The sequence below is a fragment of the Acanthaster planci genome, linkage group LG11 (assembly GCF_054643075.1).
Source record: "Acanthaster planci isolate LZ-2023a linkage group LG11, COTS_SCS, whole genome shotgun sequence".
In the NCBI taxonomy this organism is placed as follows: domain Eukaryota; kingdom Metazoa; phylum Echinodermata; class Asteroidea; order Valvatida; family Acanthasteridae; genus Acanthaster; species Acanthaster planci.
The window spans coordinates 13798019-13812508 of NC_141787.1; the positions used below are offsets into that span (position 1 = coordinate 13798019).

The following is a 14490-nucleotide window of genomic DNA, read 5'->3' on the forward strand; positions in this document are numbered from 1 at the left end:
AGTACAGATACCAGATATCTAATAATAAGCCATGACATCACTGATTTATTCGTTGATTGGTCTGCAGATAACTATGTCGAAGGTCAAAGTAAAATCAACATGGCGACGTCCTTGCAACTTTTTGGAAGAGTTGCTCTTGTTACTGGTAATTATGATGCTTATAGCAATTACTGTGACACAAACCATTTACAGTAGTTCGTTTGCAGCTTGAGTATATTTTGTTCTGTTGTACGGAACTTTTCTGATTACGTATGAAGGACTTTTGTGAATAAAACAAATGTGAAAACTGGCCAATGTTCATTTACCAGTTATGGTATGTCACATATGTACCAATTGTCAGTCGCTCATTTTTAAATCTAGTTGTCCAATGCAATAAATATTTAAACTTTAGTTCCATATATTTGTTAAGTTTTATAAATACCGTTAGGTTGTAAAAAAGGACCTAAAATAACTTGCCTAGGCATGCTAGGACAGTCTTGGCATGTCAGTCAGTGCAGCTGTTAGGCTGTATGTACCAAAAAAGTGTAGGATTAATTTCATTTTTTCCCAAGCTAAGTGGATAGAAGGTTAACAAATACAAGGTGAGCAGAGATTTGTTTTTTGGTGGTGAGTACATACATGTATGTGGTGGCCACGTGTGGAACTCTCACAAAATCTGTGTTTTCAAGAGGTTTATTAATTGTTATTTTTACTTACAATGTACATGACTTAACTTTTCAGGGGGTGGTAGTGGCATTGGGCGGGCTGTGTGTGAACTCTTTGCCAAAAACGGGGCAAGTGTAGTGGCAGCTGATATTAATCTCGACAGTGTCAAAACTACAGTAGGGAAACTCACAGCTGATGACAACCTGTTGTCTGGCACCCAGTCACATCATGCCTTTGCCTTGGATGTCTCGGACAAAGTTGCTGTTCAGAGCCTGGTGAAGAACGTATCAGAACTGTACCAGCAGCCGGCAAGCATATTGGTCAACTCGGCAGGAATCACCCGGGATAAAACGATGATGAAGATGGAGGAAAAAAACTTTGACAAAGTCATTGATGTTAATCTCAAGGTACAACAAGTAGCCAAGTGATCACATTGAAAATTCTGTGATAACCTGGAAAGAGAGAGGGAACTGTGTACGGAGTGGGAGACTTTGAGACACTTGGTGGCGCCAGACACAATGGTCCTTTTTGGTTGATATGAGCATGCGCATGCAGCCCTAGGCATGTGCGTTAGTTCTGAGCACGCGCACAACTGCAGAAAAGGACCGGTTTGTCTGCCGCCACCATGCGTCTCAAAGTGTCCCATTGTATGATCTCTGGAATGAACCTCTGTGGTATCTGTCCTGAGGTGAGTGTACCATCAGTCGGTGAAAGAAAGATAGTTGGTTTAAGTGGGTTCTTGCACGCGTGCTGCGTATACGCAAAGACCATACATGCCGCAATGAATTAGTTACTCGTTCTCAGCGTGCTCCACGTCTAACATGTATATACTTGCATGCCTCATGCCGCGCCTATGCGGTGAGTACCAAAAACACAGGGCTTCTTTTGTTCCGCTTGGAGCATATAGTTGCCCTGTACTCCAATTTTTGTCCACATACAGAAGTTGCATGATTTTAGCAGGGTTGTAAGTAAACATGCAGGTACAAACATTTTATTCACGGCTTTTGCCAAGGATTGCAGTATCAGTTCACCACAGTCGTTTTTGACATGTCCTTTATGATCTGACATCATCAGGAGTGAGATAATCTGGTCAATTTGAAAACTTTGAAATTTTGTTATCATAGGGAACTTTCCTAGTGACGCAGGCTGTCAGCAAAGCCATGATTGAGCACAGAACTACAGATGGTTCTATTGTCAACATTGCCAGTATAGTTGGAAAGGTACATCTTATTTATTGGTAACATCTTTGAGCAGGCAGCTAAATGCTTCTTTGTTGATATTATCTGAAGAACTTAGCAGAGTTTTATCACGGAACGTAGTTATTCCTTTAGAATATCTTTTAAGACTGTCATAATGTTTCAGTCTTTTCGTTTTAAGGCATGCGATTGCACTCCCACGCCATCGCATGCCTAAAAGCTTCCTGAGAAGTGCAAATAATTGCACGTCTGAAACTATCCGTACCACACTCCTCGGCATGAGTTTACTTTATAATTATATTTTTCAATTTCCGAGAAAAATGAAACAAAAAGAATCAAACATAGGCCTACCTAACAGTTAGCTTTCACGATGCAGGCTCCCGCGCCCTACGCGCAGTGAAGCAACAAATCCTTTGAAGTTGAGACTAGGACCAGACCAGTCAATCATGATGCATGAAAGCCATGGAGAGATCAAGCCAGTGTGGATTGCAGCAGATATTTGTGTGCAGACATGTAAATGTCCTGATAAAATGTGTTAGCGTTATGAACGGGAATTACTCACAGGAAAGAGATCCAGTGAAAAGAAACCCCAGGAAAATTGGGAGATTTATTGGAGAATTAGAGTGATCTTGTGGCTCAGAGGAGCTCTGCATGGTCCGTCTAGGCTGCTTTTGTGGAAAGGGCATGATTTTACGACCGTCATAAAACATTTTAAAAGTTCACTTGAAGTGAGCGGGTGTGATCTGAAACTGTTGCACTACTTCTTGTTGGTTTTGTTGATGGTTTATATGCAATGCTGACCCAATTTTATCTTTGTGTTTTACTATGCCTTGATTGACCCAAGGTTTTGATTCCTTTTTCAAAATCACATGCCTAGAAAATTGCATGCCTGGAAATGTCCAGGATTTTTTTTTTTCACATGCCTGCGATTTCCAAATCACAAGGACTGATGTTTCACTGGTTGTCTCTGTGAAAATTTAATTGTGAGAAATGTTTCATTTTTCTTCTCAATGATTTTCCCCTCACTCTCAGTACGGTAATGTGGGCCAGTGCAACTACTCAGCATCCAAGGCAGGTGTGGTGGGCTTCACTAAAACAACGGCCAGGGAACTGGGCAGGTGAGCATCCCCTTGGGCATCAATGGGAGAAGGGGGACTCCTTAGACACAAGCTGGCAAACCATGCACGGGGGCCCATTCAAGCACATTTGGGAGTTTCATCGCGTTTCCTTTGTGGAGTGCTGTAGCCCCATGGTTAAGGGCATTCCATTTGTGGTCTTCGGGGAAAAGCTGCAGGTCGCTGGTTCGAGTCCAGCCGGGGGTGATGATATGTGTGCCCTTGGGCACGGCACTTTGTCACTCATTGTGTCTTGCCAACCGGGAATATTTGGGTATCTGTATAAAGCTATGAGAGCTGACATGGCAATCGTGATTGACGTAACTGCTTTGCACCAAAATGGCAGCATCGAGTACACCCCAGGGAGCTCAGATGGTAGCAGTGAGGGACTCGTGCCCTCCCCCCCCACTGAAAAAAAAATGGATGGATATTGAACAAGGCAAACTAAAACTTGCCCCCAAAAGCCACACCACTGAAAGCTGGCTCCCCCCATAAGATGCTGGTGCCCCCTTTGCGCTTGCCCACCAGTAAAATCCTAGCTACGCCACTGGATTGTAGTTTGAATGTTTGACAGACCCCATGAGCACCTGTCCTGGTGGACATGTATGTTTGATAAACACCCACTTGACTGTGTTTATTGCCTCATTGCTCTCTTTGCTTTTGTTGGCTGCACGAGAGAAATTGTCTCTTGCTCAGTGAATTAGGTTGTACTTTTCACTTTCCTGTAGAGCGTAGTGTACTCCTGTGTGAATGGAGATCTGCTGGAGGTTTTCATTTCAGGAACTTCTGTGAGATGAATCGATGCTCTGTCGCAGTAGACCTGAATTCAAGATAATCTGAACCGTTGTCTTACAGGTACGGCATCAGATGCAATGTGATCTTACCCGGGTTCATCAAAACACCAATGACGGACGCTGTGCCGATACAAAACCTGAGTTTGGTAATCACAGCATTTTTTTCCCCCATGTATGTTTAAATCGGACTAAGACCTCAAACGCCAAAGGAACAAAAATTATGCCCCAAATTTCATAGAGTACCGAAGTGAATACGTCACGCGCACAATTAGTGCGTAAAAGGCATTAGCGTGAGAACCAGCGCGCGTACTCCATTCGTTTGCACTGCACTTTCTGCTTCACAGTGACGTCACACTTCGGTACTCCATTGTGGCAAGGCTGAAGTTAATTTTTTTCCCCACCAATTCAGGTTTATCAGACTTTCCATGCATTGCTATTGATAGTTCCAAACACTCGGCCTGAGCTGTATCAAACCCTTCCATGTCTGTGGATGTTTTGGGGTGACTACATTTTTTTTGGGTTGACTTTTCAGATCAGGCAGTTCATCCCCTTAAAGAGGGAGGGTGAACCCTCGGAGGTAGCCGAGGTCTGTTTATTCCTGGCTTCAAAAAGGAGCAGTTACATGACTGGGGCTGAAGTAGAAGTGACCGGTGAGAATGTTTGCATTGATTTCATCGATTTCTTGGTATTAAACTTTTTGTCATTAAATCCTCTTAAGTTTGACCCTCTAAAAACTACTTGTACTTCTACTGTCCCAGAGCTGTAACACTTGGCTTTATCTACATGTATAGAGTATCGAAGTGAATACGTCACACGCATAATTAGTGCGTAAAAGGCATTAGCATGAGAACCAGCGCGTGAACCAACTCGCGCGCTTACTCCATTTGTTTACACTGCACTTTCTGGTTCACAGTGACGTCACACTGCGGTACTCTATGCTGTGAGAGCCCTGAATACTATGCACACACTCAGGCCATGTCCGAAACGGGTTTCCAGAGCTATGGCTAGGTCTATTGTCTACGCGTCTCCACGCGTTTCTAATGGAGTGAAGACCTAGACCTAGCTCTAGACAAGAGATTCGGATGTAGCCATAGACAGCATTGCCAACAAGTAGAAGGTCAACTTGTTAGCCAGCAAGTACAATGTCAAAAATAACCCAATTCCACCATCTGCAGTGAGATAGAAGTGACGCCTGATGCCTCAATCCTTTCCAGTCTCGACCAAAGGATTTCTCTCTGTTCCTTTTTTTCTGGATTGCAAGTCTAGTGCTGTACTTTTGAATACTCGCAGATCAAATTCCTGAACAGTTTCTGCTTGCAATTTCCTCTTATGCAAGGTGGGCTGGTGAATTGATAGTGATGGCCACTACCGGCTGGGTACATCTCATCGGCTGTTTAGCGAGGAAGCCATCACTGTCAAGCCTAGCTGCAGTCATCTTTGCTGTCTTACAGCTTTGCTCCTCTGTTGATGAAACAGGTCATGAAAGTTAAAACGGGTAGATCTTGAATGTACAATTTTGATTCGGTATGTGTCTTTCACATCTGTCTAATGAGGCATCGCAGCAAAAGAAATTTCAAAAATGGGTTGGGAGATTAAATGACTTAGCTTATTTTGTGAGAACATGCCGTGCTGTGGAGACTGAAATTCTGGAGAGTCCAAGTTTTTGACATGAACAGATCAGGCACTGGAAACAGACTAGCTAGCAAATCCTGGCGGAAAATTCTTAGCAGAGCCTAACATTTCAATACAGTTTTTTGGTGCTGAAGCTTAACCACTTGCTGCCGGGTGGATTTTTCTTGAGAAAGACAAGATGCCGGGTCCTTTTCAAGATATTCCGTTTTCGAAATTCTTCAAAAATTCATCATGTCATTTAATGGCCGTTTATACCTACATGAAGGACTCTTTGGGCACTACTCTGAAGCCGACATTAATGTTCATTGACTTTTGAATATTTCAGCCATGCCTGCAGCCTTGGAAAAAGAGCCCAGATTGTGCGGTGTTATGTAAGATTCTTTTGTTCCCGAAACCGGCAAAGGGCACTGCTGACCTCTTTTCAATAGGGGCCAGATTAGCGTGCAGCGATGCTGTGTGGCTCATCACTGCGGTGGTGGAGAGCTTTTGTCCCCGGTGGTAATCCGCTTGCTCTAAATGCCCCAAACCGTGGTATACTGTTTCAAAACAAGGCTGGATTATCTCCACTTTTGAGAATGAAAAATGTCGGTAATGCCCAGCAGCTCAGTCTTTTGTGATGAGCACGGTCGTTTGTTAAAAGGCCCAACTCTTTTGTCCCAGTTCTGGGCTCCCCGGAACCTATGTACTCGAAAACGGGTCGCCCGGCAGGGAGTGGTTAAAGTGAATGCTAGCCCAACAACCCTTATCCAACAATATTCAGCAGTGTGCGGATTAAGCTGGACGTGGCTGTTGTTTGAATCTGCCAAATTTCAGCCGGCACAAACTGTGGTTGGGTTCAGTTGGACCGAGCACATTCCAACTTTGCTGTTGGGTTCTGTTGAATTTAGCATGCTCCACTCTGCCATTGGGTAGCAGGCTCTACTTTGCCGTTGGAATTGAGCACGTTCCACTCTGCTGTTGGGTTCTGGATTCATCAGGCTTCCTTTGTTAGATTCTGTTTGTTTCAGCAGACTTAGATAGTTATTGTTGGATTCTGTACGGAAAACACAAAAAGGATTAACAATGGCACGCACAAGTGTTTGCTCTCCAGATATGCCACTTGTGATCATTTCTCCCGAATCCCAGAAACAAAAAAAAAAGAGACAGCCAGTTCTCTTGTCTTTACCAAGCTTGACAACATGCCAAATTTATATTCATTATTCATGAACACATGATCACTATGTGCAGTGACTGAAGAATGTGCTAATCAATCTCCCAATACTGTCTGCACAGGCACAGGGGCTTGTGCAGAGGTTAAATAAGACAGTCACCAGTATACCAATAAGCCTCACATTCAGATCAACTGCTGGTTCTTTCCTGAAAATGTTGCAGTCATCAAAACTTGTTTCAAGATGCATCTCAAATGCATCACCAAATTTCTTTTCCCGTGGCAGACCAAAATAACAACTAGGCCAGATATGCTGCCAACATTGATTCAATGAAAACAGGTTACATCATGGTTCATGTACCTTAAAAATAGCCTGTTCGAACAATAACTGCAAAAGATGAGTCAAATTTTCCACAGTGTCTGCCTTTTCATTTAAATAACCCTTTTTTGTTAAAGTTCTCACAATCGTTGATTCATTGATTAATAAAGTGCACTCAAGTCCATTTAGCGTTACATTTGCTATATACAAAGGGCCACAAGCAAGCCACATTCAGCTGTCGGCCAACGCTGCAGAAAATATCATGGACAACCTTCAAACCCATGAGATGCGACATGAATAAATACGATTAGTATCAGGTGTCACAGAATGGTACATGATCTTTCCCACACCCCGCCCATTTTTGACAAATAGCACCTGTCACAAACCATGCCCAGAAAAATCACCATGCCCCTGCACGAGGGCAGCATTCACTTCACAGAAATGTCCAATTCAGGATACAAGACTCTGAAGTAATTATGTACAATAATAGGTACATGTAGTTTCTTTGTTAAAGTTTGCAAAAGGTTTTTTTGGCCCCAGAGCAAAATTTCACTCCATGTGTCCAGCCATTCAGACGTTTTACAGTACAAGCTTTATAAAAAGTCAAAATAATAATACCTTTACATTGCACTAAACAAAATATCTAAACAAAATATCTAAAGTCATCATCACAAATCATATGTTCATTCCTTTAAATTATGACTTCATAACAAAGCGACATCTGGATCCATGCATATGTCTGATTTAAACATGAGGGCAAGATTTAGTTTAACAAACAGGTCTGCCACCTCCATGTGAATTAACGACAACCAAAAACAAAATGTTAAGGGGTGATTCATGGCTCACGAACAGGTATCTTGCTACACTTTCGACAGATTTAAAAAGCAAAATCAACTAATTGCCTCCCAAAATATGAAAGAAACTGAACCATGATATACATGTAGATTAGTTTGAAAAGTTGGGGAACTTTCCATAAATATTTCATTTACATATGTCTAATTTTATTATGCAATATGCTTATGCTTTTATAAAATAAATTCTAAAATAGAGACTGAAAGACAGTCGTCAGGTCTATTCTTTTTTAATAAAAAGAAAGTTGACCCAATGATGTAAAGCACTTGTTATATACTTCCTGATTTTGATCATAATGGTTTACTTCTGAATAGTTACGTTGAATATTTTACATGTTACAAATGCACCAATCATCACCTGACCATATTAGATTTTTGAAGGAAAGGGAAAAATTTCCACCGAGTTGGAAGGGACTGGGAGAGATATACCAGGATATTCTACAACAGCCACAACTGTGTGGTGAAAAAATGTGACTTTCCACGACAACCCGGGTCTTCTGTGTTACCATATCCAAACAGTGTGACTACTTCTGTGTTAAGAAACCTCAACTCTATGAACTCAGAGATTTCTAGGGTGGCAAACCAGAATCAAAGGGAAACAGTGGGTGCTTTTGACAGAAAAGATCAATCCCCTTTCTCCAAAGACTCCGTTCTGCCCGATGACAATAGTTTAATACACAAGGCTCTATTCCAAGTATGATCCATACAGATATTTTGTACTCCATTTTCAAGTACCAAGTTCAAGATCCGGTTCACTTGCATTTGTACACCACTGGTATTCCATGGATGATTTCTATATATACAAGTAAAAATTTATACAAATAGGGTTGGGATAGCAAGTTGGCAGACTGCACAGGGGTATCGCCTACACAAAGATGCGGTACAAACCAAGTAAAACATCTTACTTGTGTCTGGTGGATGAGTTGTATCTAGTAATTCAAGGCTGAATAAGCAAGAAGTTAAATGATTGAGCTTTCTTCAAGGCAAGAACATTTCAAAAGGTATTACAGCTCATTCAGAAAGAGAGGTTGAAGCCCTGTTGTGTTTGCAATAATGCACCGAGAACTTTCCCAGAGATATACATTTAGCTACCGGTACAAGAGAACATCTACATGGGAAACACATACAGTACTTCTAGTAAATCTGAGACTTGTACACTTGTGTCACACATGCCTTAGCCAAGACTGAAGCTATCCTTATCACATCTAACGATTCGACAGATGGAAAACTGCATGTGTTGGGCAAAACTTACGAAAATGCATATTTCCCATTTGTAAACTGGCAATTCCTTGCAATGACGCATATTAAAGTCCAGGCCCCCCTTAACTTGGAGGGCCAGAAAGTGGCATATTTTCACTTTGGAAATGAAGTATAACTGCATTGAAACACCACTGAAAGAAAAAAAATGGAAAGCGGAATAATGAGCAATATCACATACTGCACAAACAAGCCAAATTAAAATCTGACATTGCACTCTCAAAAAACCCAATAAATTTGTAATTTCAAAATTGGGTGACAAACAACGCAGTGTAACAAATACAATTGAACACAGAATGAAGTACATGTAAATCTACATGAATGGGCTCATGGCAAGGTCAAAGGTCATACAACCACAGTGAAACACTGAATTTTTCCTCTCCACACGGTGCACGTTGAGCTAACTGAATCCAGCACAAAGCTCTTTTTTCTAAATAACTCCCAACAATTTTGACAACGACCTTCCAAGAAGACAAGGTGACGACTCGTAATTGTGCATTGTCTGATTTGAAACTTGTAACTTTCCTTCTGTCCTGACAACAAAACTGCAAGGGTCCAAAACTCAGGATAATGTACAATGAAAGGGTTTATAAAATGAAAAACTTTGTGATTACTGAAAAGCAGCTGCTATCCTGGTTTTGAAAGTAATAAAACCTCTAAAATACAAATTAATACCACTTGGAGCACTTCAAAAATGAATTTAAACTTTGTTAACATCTTTTCTTTACCATTTGCTGGTCATGAAATATTTACAGATAAGGAAAAAATGCAATATTTATTTTAAATTAAAAAAACCAAAGTGTTCCTACAGAAACAATATGGAGTCACACTGCTTAATGACCGTGACTTAGTTTGTGTTAATGTGCGTTCAATGATTTGATTTTATGAAAATTGCACGGGACTGGACAAGATTGGGGTTTGCGTAGGTCCAGGTGGCACTTTCCACGAAAGAAATTTCAGACACTATATAGTGACTACACTTTTTTCACAAGATGGTTTTCTTTTATAATTTTAAATGCTCTGACTAGTTTACAAGCAAGATCTACGATTTCCTCCGGGGCCAGCCCCACAATAAATAAATAAAAACCACGCAATGTACATTTTCAATGTGACCTAATACTGAAAATTCTTAGTCTTCTTTTCAGCCCATGCTTAAACAGCTACCGCCAAAGCTCTTCTACCTCAACTGGTACCAAGATAGGATTTTTGGGGGCAAATGTTCATAAAAGGCCAACAGAGGGCTCGTTTGAAAGATTCGATAGCTCCCCTCTGTGTTGTGAGGGGCGGACATCCATTTTATCCAGTAATCCGATGCGATCCCCCAAATATGTCTTTGAAGGAATCATCTTCGCCAATCTGCTCCGAAGGGAGACTTCGTCTCCTTTCCTGGTATGAAAAGTAATTTCTTTCAATGAAGCTGATCACATATTGGCTGTGGAACTTGGCCCTTTTCCTGTCGCAAAGCTCACTCCTGAAGCTACTGGGTCACCTTGCGATTCTTCAGTCTGATAACGAGGAGCAGCAAATTCTCCTAAACTGGGTGACCCCTTTAAGTACAAAGGTTCCAAACTGTCATCCTGGTCAAGATTACACCCACTTCTGACAGCAAAATCCAATTTCGCCAGAGGGAACACCAATGTTTTCAGAACTCTGAGCAATCTCCTTTCCCCCATCTTATTCTCTGTTGCTGCGGCAGTTAGCGTGCATTGTTTGCACCCTCCCCCTGTGTTACACTCACCCCGCCCCTCCCGGGCGCTATAGCTTGGTGTCCACATTGCTGCCTTGCGGCTCGGCTCGCGGCTCTGCCTTCTTGGGCTTCCGCCGGCTGCTGAATTTTCGGCGCGGGGGCATCGGGGATGGCGTCTTGGGGCCTCCGGCAGGCTTGATGATGAAGCTGAGAGAAAGAGTAGAGTGATTAAAATAAAGACGATTCCTCCGACAAAAAGGCAGCCCTACTTTTTCTCCTGCATCTTGCACCGAGAAAAGTTTTAGTCTGTCTTGTAGAAACTTAGCCATGCGTTGTGGTTTGTGATGATATCAGAGATAATGGAACCTCCCCCTCTCCTCCCCCCAGCTCTTTTAGGGTTAAAAATAGTGAGTGGGGGAAATCTCATCCCACTTATATGGCAAACTTCAGAAAACAAGAACTGTCTCAGTGTTTTTTACACCCCACCCTAAAAACACATTCCTCAGGAAAATGCTTCATTCTTTCACAACTCACGATAATCAGTATGTGCAGCACACACTGCATGACTGGTAACCAATTTTAAGCTGCTTTTTGGCAAGTAATAACCCTAAATTGTGTGATCGGTAACCCCAAATTAACCATTTCCTGGATCTCAGTAACCCAGAATCTCGAAAGGTTAATTACTCTTTCCAATATCCCCTGGCACTCTTTGAATGTGGGAAGGCCACTAATTGAACTAACTCAGTGCTGTATTGATCACCAGTCGAACACTTACATGACGTCGTCCATTTCCAGCTTCAAATCAAAGCTCGGGTTGATCAGCACATACGACAACTTGTTCCGCTTGTCACTTACTTCGCTATCTGTTGGGCGCAACAAACAAGCAGCATGGTAGGTCACGGTTATCTCTCATCTGGTAATTTCGATCCGAGTACCACAATGTTCTGTTTGGATGCCTGCTGATTCTCAATGCAAGAGATTCCATTTCACAGCACCAATTTCTGGAGCTGTTTTCAAGCAGGAAAACCTTAGTTTAAAAAATGGTGTTCTTGGCAGAAATTACCTCGGAAGCTATCATTAAGCCATCCTCTGTTACACTCGGCACAATAGCAAAACTACTGTAAAATTAGCGAGAGCTACTTAGAATGGAGACAGATGACATTTTCAAGGGCTTTCGCGTGATCTAAGCTATCAAGAGTTATCAGTGCAAAGTTAAAGCAAATTTCAGATCTCGTACAAGTCTACAGTCCAAGATAGTGGCATTCTTTTCAAATTAAGATTTGGTCCCTATGGACTTCAAAGGTTTTTGCACTCCATATGATATGCCAACATTACTCGCACTGAAACCTACATTACAATCGATAGGCAGTCATAAGTCAGGACCCATGACAAAAAAAGTGATTAAGCTACCCACACGAGGAGTGGAGGACTGGGAACCTCTCGACCTAACAGCAGCTTCAACTCAAGAACAACCAGTGAAAGCGATGGGGGAGGGGGGATCTGGGAAGGGAGAGATGGTTACCATATTCTTCAGCAGGGAGGTCAATCTTCTGCATCTTCATCCTGATGATGCTGGCGATCTCCTTCCTCTCTTCCGACACGCCCAAGGAGGAGTTGTCGTCATCCTCGATGGTCACCGACAGCTGATGGGACACACACACACAAAAGGTGGAGATTTTACTCCGTGAGCAGACTTTACGGTGGAGAATCTCAATAAAATATTAATGACCAGTGCAAAGCCCACTTGGCCCACCCTTCAAATTTCCAGTCAAGATACCATGGACAAACTTTTCAAGGTTAACCTCAGATTTGTTGTCGGACTGGCTGTGGGTTCGGTACACCCCTATGGGGATCTCATGGGTGGTGGAGCAAAGCTTCTGGTAGAGGCGGCCGTAGGTCCTGATCCACATGTCCTCGGCCGTGATCCTCAGTTCACAAAGGTAGCCAGAGCCCGGCGCCTGGTCCAGGCCCAAGAGCAGCCGTGTGAAGGAGATCATGTAGCTCTTAACGTAAGACTAAAACAAGGCCAAAAAAAGGCAGCGACAACACATTGGTTACACAAGACTGAGAAATGGGTGTTCCATTAGCAGAGAGAATTGGCAAGCTATCACAGTTTCATTTCTTGAATGTCACAGCAAATTAAGAGTACACCCTTCTTGAATTCCACATCAGACAGCAATTTACATTAGTAAATCCCTCAGAGTATTTCATTTTTTCTCTCGTTTCATTTGGCGCGTTGAAATCCGATATTCTTCCAGCTCAGGGAAATTACCTGGTAGAGAAGAGTATCCAGCATACTTGCACTGAAGACGTTGCCAGCTGAGAAGGGTAATCTAAACATATAGGCAATGTTGGACCCTTTGGCCTTCTCTTTCTGAAATCAAACACCAAAAAAAAGCAGCCGCTCCAACTGAATAGTTTAATCATTTTTGGATGTGCAAAGAAAGTGAATAAGGATTTGAACCTAGGACCTCTTCTTCCAAGTGATGCCCCAATGTCATAGACTTGAAGACTCAGGCACAGTTCAGTTCAGATGTGTGCACTGGACTAGTGAAGACATTTTAGGTCACAAAACCAGTAATGTTGGCCACAACCGTGATAATCATTTAGACAGATATAATTTTTTAATCATCTTTTTGGACACACTGACTCGGATGACTTGCAATAAAGTTTCGATGACACCAAAAATGGTCTGATGTAGTTAGATTCGAACCCGCAACCTTCTCGGTACCGCACAAGCACTCAACCAAATGGCCAAACCCAGCCCTACATACCTTTTGTTTGTCAGCCATTTTGAGTGCGTAGACGTCTTTGGCCCTGAACTGCATGAAGCGCATGTTAGAGGGATGGGTCAGCTCGGTGATGATGCTCACATGGGGAAACAACCTACACAAGGGTAACAGGAACGAAGGAAAGCTCAACGCATCAAAAGACTCATATGTGACATGGTACAAAAACGTGCCGTCTGCCCCAGAGGGTGTAAAAAAAATCCATGGACCATGCCATAAAAATCCAAAACATGGCATTATGTTATTCACAATAAGCTGAGACAACCTACATGTTGTGACGGACTTACTTGAACAGTGTTTGCACTGCAACAATTTGGTTAGCGTCAGCCATGTAGTCCTCGTCGGCAAGTTTGGAACTCTCTTTGTCAACAACAACAACGGTGTCGGCTTGAAGGATTCCTGCCCTTAAGACATCATCATAGCTGTGAACGTAAGACACAAAGGATACAATGAATCCGACTCATTTAAGATAGAGTGGCAGGAGGTTGTGATCATAACTTAAGGAGTTCCGACAGCGAATTCCAACTGATCAACAGGTTTGCCATGCAGATCTGTGGTGAGGCTCCTGAAATTACAATAAAAGTGCTTTCTATTTTGCTAGAGATCCGTATCGTGGGCCTCAGGATTTCCCTGTTGGATTAGAAGCTTTCCCCTAGCAGGATCTCTCCAAGCTGGAGTTTGAAGCCATAGAAGGCTTACTTCCATTTTAAGTGGTAGTGCTGTTCTGGGTTCCATGTGAGCACTCAGTTAAAGTATGGTTCAGGAAACATGGGGGAAATGCCATGCTACGATTGATTACAAAAATTAACTCACTTCTCGATGGTGCCGATCATGTAGTAGACCATTGGGAAGGACAAGATGCAGTCCAAGAAAGCCGTATCTGGTCTGAAAATGGCAAGGAAGCAGACAAAAGTAGGCCTAGAACATAGTGCTATGAAGTGACCTAAATGATTTTGACTACCCACGAAATTTTAGAAATGTGTGGTCTGAATTTTGGCCAGAAGTTTACCAACAACCCAATGGCTCCCTTGATTAAAAATCAGAAGTAGTCCAAGAGT

General features: G+C 42.4%; 2 protein-coding genes across 11 annotated transcripts in view; one reads left to right on the forward strand and one right to left on the reverse strand.

The window, feature by feature from the left end:
• Nucleotides 1-21: 21 nt before the first annotated feature.
• Nucleotides 22-5370, forward strand: hsd17b8 (hydroxysteroid 17-beta dehydrogenase 8). Its single transcript, XM_022239035.2, has 7 exons — nucleotides 22-145; nucleotides 721-1052; nucleotides 1770-1865; nucleotides 2874-2959; nucleotides 3812-3896; nucleotides 4283-4400; nucleotides 5087-5370. The coding sequence occupies exons 1-7, from the start codon at nucleotides 100-102 to the stop codon at nucleotides 5101-5103; spliced, it is 780 nt and encodes a 259-aa protein (XP_022094727.2). The 5' UTR covers nucleotides 22-99; the 3' UTR covers nucleotides 5104-5370.
• Nucleotides 5371-6532: 1162 nt separating this feature from the next.
• Nucleotides 6533-14490, reverse strand: part of LOC110981376 (potassium channel subfamily T member 2-like) — an 81237-nt gene continuing 73279 nt past the window's right edge. For all 10 annotated transcript variants that reach the window (XM_022238894.2, XM_087143087.1, XM_022238895.2 and 7 more), the window contains 8 exons: nucleotides 14246-14317; nucleotides 13720-13854; nucleotides 13418-13529; nucleotides 12916-13017; nucleotides 12446-12658; nucleotides 12166-12286; nucleotides 11419-11506; nucleotides 6533-10850 (listed from right to left, as the gene is read on the reverse strand). In XM_022238894.2, coding sequence (XP_022094586.1) covers nucleotides 10712-10850; nucleotides 11419-11506; nucleotides 12166-12286; nucleotides 12446-12658; nucleotides 12916-13017; nucleotides 13418-13529; nucleotides 13720-13854; nucleotides 14246-14317 — 982 coding nt within the window. In that variant the 3' untranslated portion in view covers nucleotides 6533-10711. The remainder of the gene's footprint in view (nucleotides 10851-11418; nucleotides 11507-12165; nucleotides 12287-12445; nucleotides 12659-12915; nucleotides 13018-13417; nucleotides 13530-13719; nucleotides 13855-14245; nucleotides 14318-14490) is intronic.

Coding starts and splice junctions, on each gene's coding strand:
- hsd17b8 (XM_022239035.2), top strand. CDS start 100: ATGGCGACGTCCTTGCAACTTTTTGGAAGAGTTGCTCTTGTTACTG. Junction 146..720: donor AAGAGTTGCTCTTGTTACTG/GTAATTATGATG, acceptor TTAACTTTTCAG/GGGGTGGTAGTGGCATTGGG. Junction 1,053..1,769: donor TCATTGATGTTAATCTCAAG/GTACAACAAGTA, acceptor TTGTTATCATAG/GGAACTTTCCTAGTGACGCA.